The sequence below is a fragment of the Phalaenopsis equestris genome, unplaced genomic scaffold (assembly GCF_001263595.1).
Source record: "Phalaenopsis equestris unplaced genomic scaffold, ASM126359v1 Scaffold000107, whole genome shotgun sequence".
NCBI lineage: Eukaryota > Viridiplantae > Streptophyta > Magnoliopsida > Asparagales > Orchidaceae > Phalaenopsis > Phalaenopsis equestris.
In genome coordinates, this window is record NW_018164549.1 from 3,903,239 (window position 1) to 3,927,248 (window position 24,010).

General features: G+C 35.7%; 2 protein-coding genes across 4 annotated transcripts in view; both read right to left on the reverse strand.

Moving 5' to 3' along the window:
• Positions 1–13,471, reverse strand: part of LOC110020836 — a 44,881-nt gene extending 31,410 nt beyond the window's left edge. For all 3 annotated transcript variants that reach the window (XM_020719096.1, XM_020719095.1, XM_020719094.1), the window contains exons 1-2: positions 13,230–13,471; positions 1,783–2,097 (exon numbers count right to left, since the gene is read on the reverse strand). In XM_020719096.1, the coding sequence (XP_020574755.1) occupies positions 1,783–2,097; positions 13,230–13,313 (399 nt within the window). In that variant the 5' untranslated portion in view covers positions 13,314–13,471. The remainder of the gene's footprint in view (positions 1–1,782; positions 2,098–13,229) is intronic.
• A 3,642-nt stretch (positions 13,472–17,113) lies between these two features.
• Positions 17,114–23,557, reverse strand: LOC110020892 (remorin 4.1-like). The gene is made up of 2 exons (XM_020719167.1): positions 23,177–23,557; positions 17,114–17,473 (listed from the first exon to the last, which is right to left on the reverse strand). Exons 1-2 carry the CDS (start codon positions 23,462–23,464, stop codon positions 17,276–17,278), a joined length of 486 nt encoding a protein of 161 aa, XP_020574826.1. The 5' UTR covers positions 23,465–23,557; the 3' UTR covers positions 17,114–17,275.
• Positions 23,558–24,010: the final 453 nt, after the last annotated feature.

Sequence of the window (24,010 nt, forward strand, 5' to 3'; positions counted from 1 at the left end):
ATAAACCTTATTTAATTCCTTATATTAAATAGGGGAACTTGTCGGTCAATACATTGGTTTCGCAGACCAAACGGATGTCATAACTTTCTTTAGTTTATTTGATCGAGCCTCACTCTCAATTCTTGCGTTCATCCTTCGGGATAGATACATGATTTGAGATAAAGCGCTCTTTCATCTAAACTATGAAAATTATGGGGTCAGTTTGACTTCATCTTTTTTCAAAACTAAATTTTTTAAAAAACGTCCTTCCGAAGCGGGCAACGGGATTTCAAATTCCGATGGCCGACAGCTTCTTACGGGCAAACCCCACACCAAAAATAGTGCCGACAAGCCCATAAAACTTTTACTATTTGCTCAAAATCTAAAGCAAAATGAAGTGAAGAAATGTGAAGTGGCCATCTCTCATTTGATGTCAATTCTAATCAAGATCTAAACCTAGTAAGTGTTTCTGTAGGATCTTCGATTATTTTGGAATTATAATAAACTTTTCAGAATGCTAAAACAATTTCTCAAGTCTGCTCATGTATTCAGTAATAGTTTTTTATTTTATATTTTAAATTAAGATGTATAAAGCAATTGATAGTAATGTAACAAAGGGAGATATTTCTCCTTTAACAATTATTCATTTCTGCACAAGTAGTTCTAAATTTCTTCAATTTATTTTTATTTTTTATATTCGTCCAATAAAGTTTTGCTTGCCCAATTTAATTTACTTGTGTAAATCTTACATTAAATTAATGCAACATTGCTTGCAATTCAAAAAAACTATCTATATGCATTGCCCAATCTGAAAAAAAAAATTATCATCAAATTTGAACGCCTCAATTTTAACTTTCAAAGTTATGTCATTGTCTATATCATAAGGTCGGCATCTACAACTGCCATCAGTTTCAATATCATATTATACAGTGCCATCAGTTTCAATATCATATACCCTATTATACTTTATCTTGATAGTTTCTCCCATGATAAATTTCTTCTCATAGCAGTGTAAATATGCATATGAATATGTTCATAATTAAAATTAGATTCAATTATTGGTTTTATGAGAAAACTTGATTTACTTACAAAGCGTTGATTCACTCCATAATTTGATTTATATCTTCAATCTCCATTTGATTTTGTTAGTTGAGCACATTAACTAATTGATCTTGTTAATTATAAAAATCACATTTCTTTAATGGTCTATTAACTAGCTCACTTCTACTTAACATTTTATTAAAGTCTAACTCTGATACTAAATCTGATAAAATACATCATAGGATTCATGGTTTGTAAAAGCAAATATACGATGACATGTGTAAAATCACTCACCGACGGGCAATTCATAATAAACAAACTTTTAATTTACACAAAAACTAATCCCTTTGATGGAAAGAAAGAAAAATATAGAGCTTCAATGATGATTTAATGATTGATAAAAATTCACAGCATAAGCATAAATTCCAAAGGCTATGAGTTTTGACCAAACACATTCATGCACGCAAATTAATCAAAAAATATATAGATGAAAAAGATAACAAGAAAAGAACTCACCAAATAAGCGATATAGGACTCATAATGATACCAGCAGAAGATTTTTTATGGAATTCATCAATCAACATTTTCATCGTGCTTAAACAATTTTCATCCAACCAGCATATAATTTTGTGAGGTAAAATATAAATTTTTAAAATGACTTGAACTAAGGAGTAAAAAACTTGATAAACCATTTTAAGCATGATAGAAAAAACAAGCTTAAGTATTAAAACAAAACTAACATAAAAATTAAAAGGCACTTACATTATGTATTTCCAGATGTGCAGGCCATGACGACAACTTCTTCTTCCCAGGCCTCACAGTTTTCACCACACGATCACATCTCACTATAAGGTTCTTACTAAGAAGAATATTGACTATTTCCTCCACATCTAATTCTTTATCCGCCCCTAATATCTCCTTGACCTCCCGGTGATCTCTCAAGAACACCGGGAAGTCCTTCCCTCTAAAATACTCGACCCTTGTTTCTTGCATTATAGCCCATCTGGATTTTAATTGTTTGTTGTCTCTAACCTTCTCAGCAAAAATCTGGTATACATCCTTCTTTTCGGCTGGTTGCTGCAAATGTAAGTATGGCAAAGTTAGAAACAAAATGATTTTGAAAAAAGATAAAAGAAAAGAATTTGCAACATACTTAAGAGTTAGAGTGGGCTTGGTTTCACCACATCTTACCGCTATTACTCTAAAATGGGCTCTCCAAATTATTTCAAAAATAAAAATTATTATAATCAAAACGAAAGAGAAAATTCTGTACAAAATGGTTAATAAAGTAGTTCTCCAACAAAAAGAAAAATCACATTACAAATCAATTAGTTCCTTTGCAGCAAGAATGTTTTTAGATACCTAAAGCCCATAAATACTTAAAATACAACTTCTCGTATTGTTTCTCGCAAGGAAGTATCATTGCTGTTATGCAAATGAATTTATACCGCCCATATGAAGAAAGCCATAGAGACTTATAATTCTTCACAGGACACTTTTTAGACGCTAAATTCATTCATACTCTCAGAATCCTATCCATAACGTAAATCTTGGCTAAAATTGATCTGACTTTGCCACCACTTGGACAAATTTGACTCGCTGAATCAAGGAGATCTTCAGATCTAAACAGGATACCAAGTGATAATAATGATTTCAACACTTCCAAATTTTTTTGATCAAGCAATAGTGTTGACCCATTTTTGGGTGAGGTCTTTACTTCTCTCCTCATAGCCCAAGGTCTAGCCTTAGGTTTTTCTTATTTGACCCTCCTAGAACACTAGTACTGGGAGCCACACCGCTTAGAAAATTTGAGCCAACTCTTTACTCCTTCGAGCCTCATATGAGTGGTTTTGGATCCTCGACATTTCGCTGAGTCGATTAGAACTGTCATAATAAAGCTCAAGTCGAGTGCCTGCATGAGTAGGAGCAATCATAGGGAAACCCTTAGTGACTCGAACGCTCACGAACGCCGCAACTTGCACATTAAATGCACCACGCACAATGTTGACATGAATTGACCTAACCATTGGCGAACTTGTTCGAATGCTTCGGATGACGAAATGGGCTACGCAGATGCGCCCGGGATATCGACTTTAGCTAGAAATGACACTCATATCACTATGGTTCCGAAAGCGAGCAATCAACACGAAAATCGATGCACCTTTTTAAAATTAGCGGAGCGCGGGTTCAGGCTCAACCCGCATTCAATTCAGTCTGGACTCGGGCTGAACAAGGGCTAATCAATTTTGAATTTTAATATTTCAAATTTCAAATGATACATTTAATTTCACCCTAATTAAATTCATTTGGAAGTTATTACCGGCAAAATAAAACACCTCCACAAATGTAAATTCATCAATTCCCTGCCTAATGCCCTATAACGGACATTTTGAAAGTGTGGCTATAGGATTCGGCCTCCCCCTTCCTTACAGGTAGATTCTGAACCCCTCCCTCTCACACTCGATCTCGCCTTCCCTCTTTGCACCGAAGCCCCGGCTGCTCGTCTCACTCGCCCCGAAGCCATCGCCTTCCTCTCTCGATCACAGCCCTAGTCGAAGCCCTCTGCCTCATGTCCGGCTCGTCTCACTCGCCCCGAAGCCATCGCCTTCCTCGTCTGACTCCCTTCCTCTCTCGATCACAGCCCTAGCCGAAGCCCTCTGCCTCCTGTTCGACCGTCTCACTCTCCCCGTAGCCAATGCCTTCCTCATCCCGTCAAAACTCCCGCGCTCGACCGAAGACCCTCACTCGCCTGCGTCCCTTTCACGCGACTGAAGCCACCATTCTCTCCACTCCTGCTCGGCCCTTTATTACTCGATGTCGAACCTTCATTTTGCCCTCACGCACAACAAGCTTCCCCGTTCTGTTCTCTCCCAGAGCGCGCCTTCCCCCTCGCCATCTCTCATTTCTGCTCCTAACCACGGTAAGTAGGTAAAGCCTAAACCCGTTTCTCTGATTCGTGGCATATGTGGTTGGAGACTGCCTGTTGGATGTTGGTAAAAATCTGCTTATTGTTATTCCCATAGACAATTTTATCATTTTCTTTTAGCTTTCTCAAAGTGGAGAAATACCTCTACATTACTTATTGATGCAATTTTAAGTTGAAACTCTTGCTTGCACAGTAGTTCCATGACGAGGTAAAACCTTTGACATGTATAAATCCAAATTTGACTCATTTGCTGCCATTCCCAATTAATCTACCATAATAGGATGTTTTGGGTGACTTTTAAAGTGTTTCGGGCACTTGTCTTAGTGAAGTTTTGAGTGGCCTATTTGCAAAAATCTAAGCTTTTTTTTATGTGATCATTTGTAAAGGGTGGAGGATAATTTCATATGTTTGATAATGAAATTTGCTATCTTTGAGCCATATATCTTAATCAAATGATTCTTCGCTCCTTATCCTTTAATGGAAAATTTTACATATGTGGCATGCAAATCGTTGGGTATTTGCACATCTAACACTATGAGCTTTAATCTCTTTTGGATGTATCATTTTACCTATGATTGAAGGGTTGACTGCCTAGCTGATTTTAGAAGCTATATATGTCACTCGGGTGTTGATTCATGTATTGTTTTTTAGGGGGTTTGATGCCCCATTTAAGTGTCGGTTTGTCCATCGTTTTGAGGCTTTTAATTGCAATTTGAAGCTTTTAAATTGTTGTTTGGAGATGTTAAGTGTTGTAAGGTGTTGTTTGAAGCTTTTAAATTGTTGTTTGGAGTTCCTAGCTGCTGTCCGGAGTTGTAGGAAGCCTTGGCATCATTGTTTGGGGTTTATAGCTGCTGTCCGGAGCCATAGGAAGCCTTAAGATCATTGTTTGAGGTTCCTCGATGCTGTCTAGAGTAGTAGGAAACCTTAGGATCACTATTTGGGGTTCCTAGTCGCTCTCCGGAGTCATAGGAAGCCTTAGGATCACTGTTTGGGGTTCTTAGTTGATGTCTGGAGTCATAAGAAGTCCTAGAATCACTGTTTGGGCTTCCTAGTTGTTGTCTGAAGTTGTAGTAAGCCTTAGGATCACTGTCTAGAGTTCCTAGCTGTTGTTACGACTCATTTTGTTGTTTTTTACACTAGAATTTTTACACTAGAATTCTTGTTTTCTTTCTTTTTCTGCAATTTATTTAAATTTCCTGCAATATATATTATGTTCTATGAGCTAACCACACAGCGAGAATAACGAGAAGATGACAGATACGCATGTACAGTTTATTTATTGTCATTTTTTATCACTATAATTTACTCTTGCTTTAATATATATCACGTATGCCCGGTTGCAATTTCATTTTCAAAAACAAAATAATTTTCAAAAATTACATAAAATTTTCAAAACAAAACAAAAACATAACACGTACTTTTGAATTTACAAGAGTCCCTCGAATGAGATAACGCATGGTTGCTAATGAGATCTTCTCAGTTTAAATGAGTTTAACAACTTATTTGGGCTATGTGAACTCAAAAGAAAACAGTGGTGTCGGAATAAGGGAACGGTGGGATCCTGATCAGTCTCTAATCAATTTTAACCCCCCATAAAGTTTGAATGAAAACAAAACCAAAACTTTGAAATATAATTGGTAAAATCTTTTGAACCTTAGACTTTAGGATTGCTACTTCAACAAGGAGCTTGGAGCCAAATTTGTAGGCAGCACGGCAAGAAACTTAGATCGAGCAACAAGAGGATCTTCTTCAGCAATCTCTCACTAGTTTAAACAATAACAACCCATAGGACTTCGAGGAAACTCATCCAGCGCGACGTGAACTTTCACACCCTCTTTAGGCTTCTGTGCAACTTTGTTGTGCAACATAAATCCTAAATCGTTTTAGGTTCCGAGGTTGTTGTCCGGTACGACGTAAACTCTCCTTTCTCTATGAGCTATTTGCATGATCGGGTATTATGCAAATGTAAGTCCCAAATAATAAAATTGGCAGGATTGAACACTCAAATAACTTTATCTCGAAAACGCAGCCACATAATAGGATAGTTTGGGAAGTCAAAGGATTCTCCTTAGGAGATGTGACGTTCTCTACTTTTTCCTTCCTTCGGACTCCTGAAAATAATTGTTCTTATTTGAGTCACTCTCACTTATTTTTCATGCCCTACCGTGAAAACCTAAACTTTAAATTCTTAAAAACTAGTACATTTGATCATTATCGAGAGTTTTCTCAAGTGACCCACTATTATTTGGGATGTAATTAACTGTAGAGGTTTGTCTCTATAGAAAACTTGGAGCACAGGTAAAATAAATCTTACTTAATCTTTATATTCGATAGGAGAACTTTTCGGTAATACATAAAAGGTTCGCATGTCAAACGGATCTCACAAATCTTTTAGTTTGCAAGATTGGGTCCATCGCCGAAGTATACACTTATCTTTCGGGAATGTGTAGTATTCGCGGTATCAGACACGATTATGCAAACTATTAAACTAATGAGATCTATTTGGTCTCATTTTTTGAAAATTAAAACATACTACTTTCAAAACTCAATTTACATACCTTTTATATTAAATTAAATTTAAAAATTATTTTCAAATCAAAAAGTTGACCGACAAATAGTTCAACAAATTTAACAAATTCCACCATAAAATATTATTTTAATAATCTGACGAAAATAATAATAATCATTTTTTTGCTAGAATATTCACTGAGTCAGATAAATTTATCGTCGCAGCATTGCACAAAAATCTTACACATAGAAGATGAATTTTTTTTTACATGAATAACACAAAAAAACAACAAACCTAAATCATTTAAAATGGTTCAATGCATATTGAAAAAATACTGCAACGTTGAAGATGACAGACATTGGCATAAGAAAATGGCAAGCATTAGCGTGTATTAATATCAAACAATGACAAGCAAGAACATTAACAGTAGACAAACGAAGATGATTGCTAATGTCGGTCAATGGTGGACAGTAGTTGGACAAGACTGGAAATCAAAATCGATCAACTATTGATGATGACAAACAGTTGGCAAATATCATAATCATCGGCCAACGGCAAAAGATAGCGAACATCAGCATCCATCAATAGTGAGTGGTAATGGATGAGAAATGGTGAGCATCAATGTTTACGATTAACAGGCGGCAACTATTGCCAACAGGTGCTATCAATAGGCGACTGCAAATAGTGTATGACAAAATGGAGCTCTGATTTTCTCAATTAATCCAAGACTTCACATTGTTGAAAATCCTCTCCAATATGAGTAAAAAAAACCTATTTATAAAATTTTATAGGGTGTCTGGGTCATTTATATCATAATTGTGGACATTTCATTGAATGGTCTTAAAAAGTCCCCCTTGATGATTTGAAGTTTGTAAATATCTCAACAAAATTTTGTGATATTTGCTTAAAAATTTCATTTTATGGAAATAAAATTTTAGCCAGAAGCACACTAAATTTGAAGGACATTTGAACCATCAATGACCTCAAGAAGTTTCTAATTATGATTTTGAATGTTTGATTTGGAGCTCATTGGGCTCAAATCAATGTATTATACGAGCTAACAATCAATCCCTTATGGCGAGTTCTTACATATATTTGAAGGTTGTGTGGAGAGTGAAGTTGGTTGTGTCGTGGTGGTCATCATGAATTGGCAGGGGTAGAATTCTATCCTGGTGATGAGAGGTTACCATGCAAGTATAATGTCCTTGATCCACCACCGTCCTTGATATAAAATTAATCTTACAAGAACAAACTCCAATATGGTTATGCTATGATGGGTACTAACTGGCAATTTTTAATCAAAAGCCGAAAGATCTCATTTTACGATTCCTCTATCCTGTGAATATAATCTTCAAGGAATGTGCTAAAGGATCCTTCACGGACAAATTACCCTTGCAAGGCAGAAGATATGCAAAATGTCAAACATCCAGGATTTAATGATAGATTCTAGGAGTAAAAAGAGTTGGACAAGAAGCATCATTGTTATGGCAATTGAGCTTATTCTCCACTACAGATATTGCCAATGATCAATCAAAAATTAGACATCTAGATGAAGTCTCTCACATCCAAGAAGAGAAGAGAGAAGAAGAAACACCAAAATCTAAGTATACATGTTTAGCCCTCAACTTTATAACATATAGTCATCTTGCCCAACAGTCATTAATACAAATAAAGTGATATATTTGTCCTTATTCATATGAATTGTAACTTCTCCATATGTCTCCTTTTAAAGCTTCATAAAATATTTAATTTTTATGCAACTATGAACATAGTTGAATCTTACTCAGCCATGCAATTTTGTGTAATATGTTCGAAATTTTTTATTTGTTAGTTATTTCATCTTCAAATGACTTTGCTCAAAATTTTATCACTATCCTAACATGCATGTCCATAGCTCACCTCTACTTCAACGCCACAACAAATTGCTAGGTGCTATAATATTTTGCATCTTTCCTTTGATTTTCAACCAAAATTCCCCATCACTCTTGGCAAATATTTCCCACGTACAACCCTTGATTTTTCCACATGGTTGTAACTCCTACCCCTCACTATTTTAAGGAATAAATAAAGAAGTGAAGTTGGTCGTGACGTGGTGGTCATCATGAAGTTGGTTGTATCGTGGTGGTCATCACGAATCGGCAAGGGTAGAATTATATCCTGGCGATGAGAGGTTACTATACAAATGTAGTGTCCTCGACCCACCCCCGCCCTTCATATAAAATTAATCTCACAAGAACAAGCTCCAATATGGTTATGCTATAAGGGGCACTAGTTGGCAATTTTTAATCAGCAGCTGAAAGATCTCATCTTACAATTCCTCTTTCTTGTGAATATGATCTTCAAGGAATGTGCTAAAGGAACCTTCACGGACAAATTACCCTTACAAGGCAGAAGATATGCAAATGTCAAACATTCATGATTTAATGATAGATTCTAGGATTAAAGAGAGTTAGACAAGAAGCATCATTGTTATGGGCATTGAGCTTATTCTCCATTACAGGTATTGCTAATGATCAATCAAATAAAAAGACATCGTGATGAAGTCTCACAACCAAGAAGATAAGAGAGAAGAAAAAACACCAAAATCTAAGTATCCATGTTTAGCCCTCATCTTTATTACATATAGTCGTGTTCCCCAACGGTCATTAATACAAATAAAGTGATATATTTGTCCTTATTCATATGAAGTGTAAATTCTCCAAATATCTCCTTTTAAAGCTTCATAAAATATTTAATTTTTATGCAGCTATGAACATAGTTGAATCTCACTGAGCCATGGAATTTCGTGTAATATGTTTGAGATTTTTTATATGTTTGTTGTCTCATCTTCATTTGATTTTGCTTGAAATTTTATCACTATCCTAACATGCATGTCCATAGCTCACCTCTATTTCAACGCTACAACAAATTAATTTTAGAGCTAGGTGCTATAATATTTTGCATATTTCCTTTAATTTTCAACCAAAATGCCTTTCAACTTCCCCATCGTTCTTGGCAAATCTTTCCCAAATACAACTCTTGATTTTTCTGCATGTCGTGCCCCTAACTATTTTAAGGAATAAATACAAAAGAAAACAAAAAATAAGGAAAAAATACAAATAAACGGTAAATTTAAAAAAAAATCAACATTATTTTACTTCCTTTTAGCCATCCTCCAAAAACTAAGGTCTATTTTAACTTATTCATGAATTTTACAAGTGAGATTTCAAACACCTGAAAATATTTCTAAATTCTAAAAAACTGCTTACAAACTAAATCAAAACATTCTCCAACCACAGTTCTTCTTTCCTTTGTTCTCACTTTGCATGCATATTTAAATTCTATCCACAAAGTGAAATATCTGATTCAATAAACAGTGCCCAGTAAAGCAACCAAATACAATGAAGCAATACTCCAGATTGTGGATGGTGCCGAGCACGTCATCAGACATCACGATACATAAGAAAATATTCATGAAAATTTCAGCTTAATGTGTGTTGTATTGGCACCTAGCCTAAGGGCAAATTTATCTTTCGTACGCCTAAAGGCAATTTAGTCTTTTATCATTATTATTATTGTTGGATATAAATAGGCTTGTTATGTCCAGAATTTAGGTTATGCATGAGATTGAGTTGTGAGTCTTAGATTTTGGGAGAGATTTCCTACCTCTCAAATTGTAGGAATTTGAAGAGATAGCCTACCTCTTGAATTATACGTGTTTTATCTTTATATTCTTGTTGAGTTGTTAGGATTGTCGAAAAAAATTGTGCTTGCCCTAATTTCTCGAGAAAATCACAATGAATCATATCAAATTGCTACCAAAGCCTCGTCAATCCTGCTAAAATCTGAAATATGGAATCTTTAAAATCATGGAGATCGAACTTTCTGATACAAACATCTGCCCCCCCCCACTGGATCACGCCGCCGCCGTGATTGAAACTTACGATGGACTCGTGATTGGAAGTAGTTGGGAAAAAACACTTGGGCTCGCGGTGTTCTGGGAAGACATCGATGGGATCTGTAGTTGCGAATCACATGAACTAGAAAGCAACGGGCAACGGAGGGCAGGTAGCTTACAGAAGAAGGCAATGACAGACTCGCGGCTTCCTGGAGAAGGCAACAAAGTAGAGCTAGACAGTTGTGGTTTTATCGAGAAGGTTCGCTGCGTGGGGAAGAATTGCGGCATAATTAGACCCGAAACCCACCTCCTTCCGCTTTGTACTCTCTAGAAGCGGTCGTTATTAGGGCTAAGGCTATGTGATCAGGGCTTACAGTGACGAGCCGCGACTTTTCTCCTCTTACTCCGTCCTTGAGATCCAGCTGCGACCAATCTAGCTGTGAAGTAACTACAAAACCGTGGCATACAAAGACCCAAAACTCCCATTTTTTCTCTTCCTCCCACGTCATTTACCCGATGGAGTCGCGATCAAAGCTACATGGAAAAGTAGCAACTAGGAAGCGACATATAGAGACGTGAAACTCCTGAATTTCTCTTGTTCTTGTTTTGTAACTCCCATCTTTCTCCTGTCCAAGCTTTTCCCTCATGCGGCAATCATGATTCCAAACTAGTTGGGAAGACAGGACCGCAAATACCAAACGGTTTCGATTGGAGCTATTTGGGAAGCCACAACCGGATTGAAGCGATCCTTGATCACTGACTTGTGAAATAGTCGCTCGATTCAGCATATAAAAATTTTCTTCATGAGCGAAAAAAATTACGTAGATAATTTATAGAAGAATTTAGAGGAAGAGATCAGTCAAATCAAATCAGGAATGGAAAAAATGTTCGCCGCTATAGAAGATAGATTTTCTTTCATGGAGAACCGAATGACGGGTTGATTTAAGAGGATGGGAGAAATGCTAGAAAAAATAAAGAGACTCGTTGAGATGCAATCCAATATCCAGCCAGTGGTTCAATTTGCAAATTCTAAAGGAAAAAAGAATGGACATGAAGAACATGAATAGAAAAATATATACTATCACGAAACGCTCCCAAGGCTCAGATTGGGAGTGGATTAGAGATTCCTAATGAAGGCGCTTGGGCTGAAACATGGAAAGAAGATCATGCAAGAGATATGGGGAGCACGAAGAATAAAGGAGATAAGTAGGGAGGGGATATGGCTATAATCGAAGAAGGGAGTTTTATCCTCAATATATTGGGGAAATAGAGAAATAAGAGAAAGTTGGGGTAGCGATGTTAGAGTTAAGAAGTTAAAGATGTCAATTTTTGAAGGGGAAGATGCACATGGGTGGATGTATCGAGGAGCGAAACTTTGAGGAAAATGAACTAGATAGGCAGGAGATACTCATGTTGGTATGGTTATGTTTGGAAGAGAAAGATATAGCCTAGTTTCAGTAGAGGGATGCTAGATACCAGATTCAATCATGGGACAAATTCAATGATTGTTTGTTGAAACGTTTTCGAGCAATTCAGGAAGGAGACCTACACGAGCAATACTATGTTTTAACTCAAGAGGAAACTGTCATGAATTACATGAAGATATTTGAGCTATTGTCAGGACAATTGAGAGGAACACCTAAAGCGGGATTGGACGAAAATTTCATGAAGGAGCTAAAGCCTAACTAACATATGAGCATCACTCTGACTATTGAGACTACAGGGATTGAAGGTGCGATCGAGCTAGCTCAGATGAAGAAAGTCAGCAGGAGCAACACTAAAACGCAGAAGTACTACAACCATGACGGAACCAAAAGTCCAAACAGTGGAAGTCCAAAGGGAGGCTATAGGGGACACAAATAATGAATCATGATCGAGATACTCAAGCACCTTACAGAGACAGAGATTCTGGAAAAGTGAGCCAAAAGGTTATGTTTACGGTATGATGAGAAGTTTATCCCAGGACACCGTTGCAAGGATAAAAAAATACAAGTTTTCAAAGTTCATGATGAAGGGGCAGAGAATGAAGAAAAAGACAACTATGATGGAGGAGTAAGAACACTCTCTTTTTTCTCATCTTAAGGACAATGTGTCTTTTGGGGGAGTATTGCTACATTGGCACCTAGCCTAGGGGCAAATTTTTCTTTTGTATGCCTAAGAGCAATTTAGTCTTTTATTGGTATTACTATTAAGTACCAATAGACTTGTTATATCTAGGGTTAGAGTTATGCATGAGATTGAGTTGTGAGTCTTAGGTTTATGATTTCAAAGAGATTTCCTAGCTCTTGAATTATAGGAATTCGGAGAGATCGCCTAACTCTGGAATTATATGTGTTTATCTTTTTATTCTTGTTGGCTGTCAAGTTGTTTAGATTGTTGAAGAAAAATTGTGTTTGCCCTAATTTTCCGGGAAAATTGCAATGAATCGTATCAAAATGCTCCGGGTTGAAAGATTTCATGCCCAAGGAAACCCAATCAGGCAAAAACCTCAACAAGAAGCACAAATCCCCCTGACGTGAAACCCCTCCAAGGAGAGAAAATACCTCTCTTATAAACTAATAAAGGCTAGAAACCCTTCATAGAAACTAATCAATGCTACAAGCTCTCAACCGATAATCAGAACATACCCTACAACCGATAGATCCTCCTATCTATACGAAAAAAACTCCACAACAAGAAACACGCCCTGACCGAATTAATCACCAATTCAAACTATTAATCACTAATACCAAATCAATCCCATCCCAAAACCGTAAAAGAAAGACGAATACAACCAGATCTCATTCCATTTCCCCTACGCATCCATCCCCACAGATCCGATCCGCTCCTTACTCCGACAGAAGAATCAATTAGTATAATACATTGAAATTCTGACGAAAAGAAAGGAGAACAAGAACCTTATACTCGCTATCCGAGAGATCTCTAGCGCTGTTCGACGGCGCCCGCCGGACCCTCTTTTTCTCCGTCACCGATTTTGTCATCTCGCCGATGGGGATTTTCTGGGCTTTTGCTTGCCGGCAGCGTGAGCTCAGAATCGAAGCCGCAAAGAAGGTTCCTCAGACCGCGGGATGGAAGGAGATGGACTGAGAAAAATAGTTGCGTGCTAATTGTGGTAAAATTAAAAAGAAAAAAAATGAAGTGGGAATTAATTGAATGTCACAAGGGGTGTCAACGAGTTCCTCTTCTGCTTGTTTATATATCGAGTTCAAAAAGTGTGTTCATGATCGTCTCCTTTATTTAGCGAGCCGAACATGAGCCGTTCACGAACAAAGAGTCATTTTGACAACCCTAATCACGTAGTCACAAGATATTAAAGATTGGGTCAAGATTTAAAACATCATTTGAATCTAAATTAATAATTTATATTTTATTTTCTTCATTAATACTTTTAATTGATTATAAAATTTTGTAGTCTTGTGGTCAATTAATTTTTTTTAAAATATTTCACATTATATATATATATATATATATATATATATATATATATATAATTGATTAGTAGTATTTGGAGCCAAAATGAGTCAAACATGAACGAATAAATATTGTTTGTGTTTGGTTCGTTAACTTGGCGAACGAGTCGAACAAGAGTTGTTCGCGAACAACGAGTCGTTTTGACAGCCCTAAATGTCACTATATATATATATATATATAATTTATGATAAATCATTAATTTTTTTATCATCCGATAAGAATCTTGAGATACAATATAAAATTTTGAGATAATTTTTTTAGCAAGAAATATTCAAATTTTGACTAAAGATGAGTAATTAGTTACATAATTAGCCAATAAGATCTTTCTAAGCTCTTATTATGATTTCTGAGGTAATTAGATGATGAGAGGTTGCCAATGACAAAGTTGAGTCAATTTGAATTGCAACCAATATATTGGTTAACTTTCACTCAAATTTTGTTTTCTTTAAGGGCTTATGCTTTTAGATTTAGTACTTGCATCATAAATATTTTTAAGTTGCTTTAGAATGTAAATAAATGACAAAAGCAATTAAATGAGCATAACTATAAGTATTAAGAAGACATGTATTTATTGTCTTAGTTAACATGTCATCATAAATAAGATGTTTATGTAATCAAATGATATTTTTCAATATATAAAGATTAGTACTTCTTCTATTTATATATGGATTTTAGTAATCTTAAGAATTATCTTATTTGTACTTATGAGTTGGCAAATAACACTCCTTTCATAAGCAAAGAGTTCCATCAATTTTTTTCTCATAATCATTTGCTTTTTTTTAAGTTAATGAACACTAAAAACAAGCACATTCTTTATTAGCTAACATATTAATTCTATTTTCATGTCATGATAAGGTAGTAGTGTAGCTAGAGCTAGTTCTTCATGACTTTATATCTCTACACAACAAACCAATTTTACAAGGCGCTTACAGTGTAAGTAGCAAGCTCTCAGTCTTAGAGGAGAAAAAGATAAAGATTTAGGCCAATTTCAAAACTATATGATCATTCTACTAGAGTATAGAATTAGTAGTCGAGAAAAAATTAGTAAATATAATGATCGTATAAAAAAGATTCTAATTTAATGAAATTAATATTTATAGACATGTCTTTCTAGTTATCAAAGGAAATCCCAGAATATTGAATCAAATCAACCTCAATTGATGAAGCAATCCAGTGAAAAAGTAGAGGAAAGTGGTAGAAGCCTTAAGGCATAACATTTCTCCAAGCAAATGTTGGAAAAGCTTTAGTTACAAAAGTTATTGTAGATGAATTACCCTTCAAACACATTAAGGGCTAGAAGTATAAGTACTTCATATTGTAATGTAGTCCAATATTTCACTTTTTTTCCTTGATGCACTCTCATGCACGATTGTTATAGAATCTAGTTGGATGACATGACCATCTTGAAACAAGATTTCAAAAATTCAAATAGAGAGGTTTGTTTAACCTTTGATATATGGACGCTCATTCAAATAATTAACTATACATATCTCATTGGGCATTATATTAATGAGTATTGGAAATTGAACAACAAAATTATATTCTTTTTTTATAAAAGAGGAAGTGTTCTTGATGGTAAGTTTTTACATAAATGATTTATTGCTCTTACCATAAACTAAATCATATAAGATGGTGTTAAAGAGGTTTGGTATTTTGTTCATCATGTAGGGCAGTTGTGAGATATATGAAGGCACTAATAGATTTCAACTTTACATATTTTTAGATCATTATATGTTACTTCAAATGTATTCTTTTATGAAATAGTAGTGCTCTTATGCATTTTCAGGCTTGGAAATTGATTTAGGACTATGATGTCAGGAATATGGTTAATAAGGTAAAATCAAAATTTCATACATATTGAGAAATCATTGTAAAAATGAATTTAAATAACTATTTTTTAGTTGTGCTTGACTCTCAATTTAAATTGTGATATACTGATTTTGTTTATCAACATCAAACTAAATTCTAGTTTTGGCTTGGTTCTACCTTTTCTTGAACTTTGATCAGTTCAACTTTTAGAGGGTGCATCAAAAACTAATTAGCTCAATCAATTTGTCAAACAATCATCCAAGTAAACATAATGCAGATCGGTGGGGAGAATTAGCAACACTTTTATCGTTCAAAAGGTCAACACCGATTATATATATGTCAAAAATTCAATCAATTGTCGTATATATAAATTATCATTAAAATGGTATGAGTCAATATAAATCTTTACATCATACATTTGAACGAGCTTTTGACACGATTCATATTCATGATTTGTCATGCATATGATGTTCCATGGTTGGTAAAGGTTCTTTCATGATTTCTCATAATTTTTCATGAGAGGGAATTTAGAAAAGATGCAAAGGGAACTCTAAGGAGCATTAAACAAAAGGCTAATAAATGATCTTACCTCACCAAGAGAATAATGAGAAGGTTATCATGAAAGCTCTAAACTTATAGTGTGGAGCTTTTCTATGCCAAGAGATTTCTTTTGGGAAACAAAATTGTTTCTTAATTGAGTCAAACAACTCAACATCTAAGTTATGCTAGTTGTCTAATATGGAATGACACATATATGTATAAAACCTTATATGTGGATAGAATTTGAGCTTGATTTACTTTACTTTTCTCTCATTTTAGATTCTAACAAACAAGTTATGGGATTTCAGAACAAAGAGTATCTTCATCTTCAAAAGAGTGTTTTTATTCTTTAGATATACAATCTCCTAACCATTTTTTTACTTGATAATGCTCTAACTTGTGATCTAACCTTGAGTTTATTTCTTCAATTAGAGAAGATTCAATAATAAAATGACTGGTACACAAAGACAATGCAAATAACAAATGAATTGATTGCTAAGAGTTGATTACAATCGTGCCGAAAGTGGCATAATAATGACGATGTTAGTTCACCAGAGAAGGCAAAAGTATGTGTTTGCAGGGGCAGAACTCATTCGACTTCATTGCAAGCAAGAGAATAAGAAGCACAATCTTTTGATGCCTGCCGAATAATCAAATTGAGATGGTCTTTATTCTTCGTTTGTGAAAGATTAAGGATGATGCTATTGAGATGAAAGAATTGGTGCGGATGATCGTTTCGAATATGACATTGTGAATGTGGTACAAGAGGTCAAAAGCTACAACTAAATCAGGGCATATAATCTGAATCTTGTGGCTATGCTCCTAACTTGGTTAAATAAAATTTGAGCATTATTGGATAGATGAAATCTAAACATAGTGCTAGATGAGCATTATCCATTCAAGCAAGTCTTGATAGTAAGAGATGTACAGAGAAAGCTTGAATGCTCTTGGAAAAAATTATATATTCTAAACAGTAATAAAAATTTATTCAACAAAATGTTCCCAAAGATCATACGATTCAAAACAAAAGCAAATTAATTACAATTATACAAGCATTTCATGCTTGTTATCCAACTAACATAAAATAATACAATAAAACTTTAAAACAAGTAGGATGTGTCACCTATGGCTTGAAAAAGGATCGCTTCGAAGGATCCCTCCCGAAAATTTTCATCACCCTCGCAATCTCAATCACCTTTCCAAGCCTCTCTTCCCTCTTAGCTTCTGATTCTGCTCTCCTTTCTTCTGCCTTCTGCCGTGCAATAGCCACCTCATTCTGCATTTTCTCTAATGCCTTCGCTCTCTTCTCCTCCAGCTTCCTCTGGTCCACAAGAAAGGAATAGTGTAAAAACTTTGAAGGATAAAAGGTAAAATTGTTCTTTTTTTTTTCCTTTTTGGAAAACTTTGGTAAATCTAACCAGAAATTTATCAAAAAAAGAAGGCTAACTTATGTGACTGTGATCAGCAAATTATTTTATAGACAATTCTTTTTTGGAGTATCTGCACAAAAGTTGTGATATTGGATTATTCACCATAAATAATTTTATCATAATTATTTAGGTTGCTATCATGAACTCTATTTCTGCATTCATTCCTAGTAAGAGCTATTTAAGATATAAATGCCTTTTTGCATAATTCATTCGGCATGTTGTCTGACTATGTTATATAGGATTTACATTTTTATTTCTTAATCCTTCCAGTATTTAGCTTATCCGTTCACCTTATTAATGTATAATTTACACTACGTTTTACATGATACAACTTATTAATTTATTCTATCCTTTACCATCTGATAATCAACTGATACTAATTTTAATATGCCTTTGATAAGACAGTTAATCCAACCTTCTTAGATTTGACATGCATCAGTTTTAATACTTTTATTCTTGACATAATTGCACCGATTCAAATGAATTTTGTAAATTTTCTTTGATCTTCTTTACATTTTTCTTAGCATTTAACATCTTAAAAATTATGTGTGAATTAGATCTAACGCAATGGATTTGAATTAGATCTAACGCAACCTCATGGAATCAACCGCTGTAGATATATTTTCTACCTTCGGATTATGAACAAATGCTCTATCTCTAAATATCAACTTAGCTTTCAAAGACATAAACCGGTGAGTGCTTAGATGGAAACCTTTTATCGTCTCAATGCTTGAATAAAATCTGAACAAAATAGAACAACAACCAGTCACAAGAAACATGGTAGATATGGAGTCCATTTTAAACAAATTAAAAAGGAGTTCGTTTTGGTCCCTTTTTACGGCAGGGAATTTTGTGCGCAAGGCGAAAATACAGCTCTCCAAAACTCCATGAATAAATACCTTTTATTGCCACTTCAGAGACTAATCGCCTGATTAAAACAATCACGACATGATGCACTCTTAATTACTTAAGACTGAACAGCACTGCATGGAAGCAAAGACTCCAGTTATGATTCATAACTTGTTACAACAATTTAGAGGAATCACACCTCACGACCTATATGAACAACTAACAATAATGAGATCTACTCAACATCGGAGTAACTTCCTTCAAATTTCCTTACCACATTGCAATATGAGCCTCAAGAAATATAAAAATTTATAAATAATTTTACAAAAAAATATGCGATGATCTCCCAAAGAAATAATTAATTTGCTGTACTTTTAGTACTTGTGTGGTGCCCGCAATATTAGTCCAAAAATGGATAGCAAATAACAAATTTTAGTAGACAACATAGCAAGAAACAAAATTAATTTAAAGTGTCATCTCCCAATGATAAGATTGGAGATCTATAGACCATTAGCTTCTCCAAATTACATTTAAGAAACAATTAATACCAAATCTATATACGTGCGAGAGACGAATGGAAAACCTCCTTTGAGACTAGATAAGGATTGTATGGTAGACAGACAATAATGGCATTTGGCCTATGTAACAGATTAAGTACTTCATAAGATACATGAATGAGATGTTAAAATGCTTCATTGGAAAATTATATGTTGCTTATGTTAATGATATCTTGATCTTCAGCACTTGTACGGCATCCAATCTTCAACACCATGTGATGATATTCACCACTTTTTCAAAATAAAAATTATACAATAATCTCCCCAAATGTGAATTTACCAGTAACAAAACTCACCTCCCAGGCTTCATCATTAGCACACAACAAATCCAAGTAGATCCGAAAAAGTCTCGACAATCCCATCAAGGCTAACCATTCATGGACTCGCAAATTTTAATAAGCAATATATTTAAGTCTTGCTTATGATCATGGCTCCCATTACAGCCTGTGTGAAGCAAAAATCTTTCTATGGGGGCGCTAAACAATAACATGATTTTAAATCTATAAAAGAGCAATCATGCTCTATACAAATTTTCGTAATAACAAACTTAGAGATATCTTTCCAAATTGAAGCTAATGCATCTGCTATAGGCATTGGTGCAGTGCTCTCCTATGAAGGTAAACCGATAGAATTTTTTTATGAGAAATGCAACAAAGTAATAATGGTCAATATATGACCAGGAATTATATACTATAGGATGAGCATTCTGTTGTTGTTGTGAAATCTATAAATATACCAGTTGATGTGGTATATATATAAATCAAACAGAAGAACGATCGACGAAACGAAAAAATAAAACGAGAAAAATTCACACCATAAAACAGAAATACCACAGTGGAACACAGATTTATGTTGTTCGGCAAATTGTCTACGTCCACGGAGTTGCAGAAGATTTTACTATTTTAAGAATTTACATCAGTTGATCACCTCGACTTACAAAAGGAATCTCTCACTTCGTTGCTCTCTCTCTTCTTCTCTCTCTGTTATTCTCTCTCTAAACCGAGATACACCGAAAAAACTTTACACCGAGATATCCCGAATAAGACAAACTTACAAGAGAAATAAATTCAATTTCTCTTCTGCCACAAGCCACCAAGAAGAAGCCAGACACAAGCCACCAAGAAGAAGCCTAGGGAGAACAATCTTCTTCTTCCTTCTGCGGCAAGGAACTGCTCCTCCTTGCACTTCTCTTCCTCTGCCCCAAGAAGACCGAAGAACTCAAAGCGTGACTAGAAAACCCAAGGAGAGTCGTCCGAAGCTTTTATCACGAACAGGAGGGAGCGAAGAGATGTTTCACTTCACAAAAGAGGAAGGCGGGAGTGGTTATTTGTGAAGAGGTGTAACTCTCCAAAGTAAAGTAACCGCCCAAGCATAGTGAACCGGGCTCCACCGTTTCTAACAATTCTCCCACTTTGAGACCGGTACACAGGCTGCAACATCTCCTTCCTCAAACTGATATCCTTCACTAGCGATGTCACATTTTTCTTCAACATGTATCCTCCGTCTCTGCAACTCAAAGCCTCTGTCTTCACTGCAGAAGACCAACTGAAGTTTGTTTATGTTCTGTCATCTCCCACTGAAATCAACATTCAATGTCGAACTTAAACCCGAGATATCGCCAGAATCTTTCCTGCGAACTTCCTCAACCAAAGTCAAATCACGAATATTATCGTATTTCAGTTTAGATTTACCTGCATAACTGTTAACTGCTGTCTTCATGGCTTCTCGGCTATCTGACAATAAAGCCAATAAGATCAGTGCACATATCTCATCATCAAAATCAATTTTCACAGACGACAATTGATTTGTGATAATATTAAAAACATTCAGGTGTTAAGCAACAGAAACACATTCCGTCATCTTCAAATTGAATAACTTCTTCATCAAGTACACCTTGTTATTCGTCGATGGTTTTTCATACATACCTGATAAGGCTGCCATGAGATCTGCAGTCATCCTTTTCTTGACAACTATATGTGCAATGGATCTCGATAAGGTCAATCGAATAACCTCCAGAACTTGTCGATCCACCAAATCACATTCAGCTTCATCCATCCTTTCAGGTCATTTCCCTAATAACGGAAGATGGAGTTTCTTCCCATAAAGATTATCATCTATTTGCATTCTTCAATAACCAAAATCTGTGCCATCAAATTTTTTGGTCCCAGAAACATTCACTTCATCTGCAGTCATCAGTCTTCCTCAGATCCGAAACCACGCTCTAATACCAGTTATTGTTATTGTGAGATCTATAAATACACCAGATGATATGATATATATAAATCAAACAAGAGAACGATCGACGAAGCGAAAAAATAGAACGAGAAAAATTCACACAAGAAAAAAGGTAACACCACCACAGCGGAACACATAGATTTATGTGGTTCGGCAAATTGCCTATGTCCACGGAGTTGCAGAGGATTTTACTACTTAAGGAACTTACAAGAGGAATCTCTCACTTCGTTGCTTTCTCTTCTTCTCTCTCTGTTCTTCTCTCTCTACACCGAGATACACCGAAGACCGGAAAAACCCTCCATGGAGATACACCGAAGAAGACAAACTTACAAGAGAAATAAACTCAATTTCTCTTCTCCCACAAGCCACCAAGACGAAGCCTAGGGAGAACAATATTCTTCTTCTTCCTTCTTCTTCCTTCTTCTTCCTTCTTCTTCCTTCTTCTTCCTTCTTCTTCCTTCTTCTTCCTTCTTCTTCCTTCTTCTTCCTTCTTCTTCCTTCTTCTTCCTTCTTCTTCCTTCTGCTGCAAGGAAATGCTCATCCTTGCACTTCTCTTCCTCTGCCCCGAGGAAACCTTCCTCTATCCCAAGAAAACTGAAGAAGAACTCAAAGCGTGACTACAAAACCCAAGGAGTGTCATCCGAAGCTTTTATCACGAACAGGAGGGAGCGAAGAGATGTTTCACTTCACAAAAGAGAAAGGCGGGAGTGGTTATTTGTGAAGAGGTGTGACTCTCCAAAACAAAATAACCGTTCAAGCATAGTGGACCAGGCTCCACCGTTTCTAATACACTCTATAGTGAGAGCAGTAAAATAATGGGAACGCTATCTTTCACATCAAAAATTCCATATTTTCAATTTGCACCACAATTTTTATATTTACCAAAAAAAATATGATTGCATGCATGTTAGATGGGTCATGTTCTTGCAAAATTCAACTTTGCCCCAAAACTTAAAGCAGGACAATGCAACTGCATTGCAGAAACTTTAAGTCAACGAACAAGTCCCTTTGCTTCTATTGAATTTGCCACCATTGGACTTGAATCCTTGAAGGAATAACATGCTGAAAACTCAAACATCATAATGCATCGCACACAACGATTCAAATAGTCTTGTTGGTTACTATTACAAGGATTCAAGTCTGTTTACACAACAATGGTACTATTACAAGTCTGTTTCTTTTGGCAGAAGCTAATGTGATGTAAGATAATGTCTAAAAGTGTCATATTTGCTAAAGTTACAAAAGGGCTGCTCAAAACACGAGACAATTTACAACCCATTAACAACACTTGGGAAGATGTTAGTCTTGACTTTTGTCATGAATTTACCAAAAAATAAATGAGTTCATTTATTCATGATGGACATGTACTGATTCTCTAGGAAGATAGTAAATAAGATATTAATTGCTTGGAAATTTGGTGATTGAAAATCTTTCTTTTGTTCTTCCTCATGTTGCCATTCTCCTCAGCAATCATTGAACCTCCATCACTGCCTCTCCTCAAGCGTGATCACCGGATGAGGAACGATCTGCCTTCCTAGAAGAGAACTTCAAGGAGTACTTCACCCTAAAATGTGTAAGCTTACTGCCCACGTAGTTCTAATGGATAAAGAGATGTCGGAGGAAGAAGATAGTAAATTAGATAATAATTGCTTAGAAATCATGCCCCTTCTTTGTAAAATTTCTGGTTCCGCGACTGTTTAACGCATTCAACTCCTATGGACAAATGGTGAACGAAATCTCATAAATGATGAATCGGATCCAAATAATCGGGATAAAGTATGGTGATGCTGCATCCACTAATTTTCCTCCAGTTACTTTCCTATTCCATCCACCAAGCAAGGAAAGAATAATTTCAATCAAGATTTAACGAACGAACAATCACTATAAGATAAAGAATAAAAAATCAACCTCTAATCAGCTGATGGTAAAGTGAATCAAGAACTAATTACTTACCTCAACCCTCTTCAGCCAAGCATTCGCCCTATCCACCTGCTCTACTTCCCAGCCATCGATGATGGCCTTCTGCCTCCGGAACCTGTTCGTGATTCTGGCGATCTCCTCATCTTCCCACGCCGATATCTTCGATTCCACCTCCTCTCTCCTCGTGCTCTCCGCCGACATCCGCCGCGGCATCGGCGGATCTTGGCTGGGGACAATAGCAAGAGGGTTCGCCTCCGGTGATTCGCCGCCATCTCCGGCGGCAGGCTCAATTGGAGCCGTAGCAACCTCCTTGGCCACCATTGTTGGTTAATCGAGGTCTTTCTAGTGAGAGAAAAGCGACTGCGCTGCGTGGTGCAGGGGTGACGGGAATAAACTAATGGGAGGACTAGAAGAGGTGCGTGATCTTCGTTTTTTTTTTATATATATATTTTATTTTATATGAAATATTTACATAAATACCACTTAATTTTAGGAATAATCAACGCATATTCCGCTCGTTAAGAAACTAGTGTTCGGCTTGTTTATCAAGTTAACAAGTCGAACACGAACAACACGAACAAATATTTGTTCGAACACGAACAACACGAATATATCTATTCGTTCGTGTTATGCTCGTTTTAGCTTGAAATACTACCAATTAATTATATATATATCTTTGATGAGTAGTGTTTTTTTAAAATTTAATTGACTACAAGGCTACAAAAATTTATAATCAATTAAAAATATTAATGAAGAAAATAGAATAAAAATTATTAAATTAGATTCAAATAATGTTTTAAATCTTGTCCTAATCCTTAAAATCTTATAACTACGTGATTAGGGTGTCAAAACGACTCGTTGTTCATG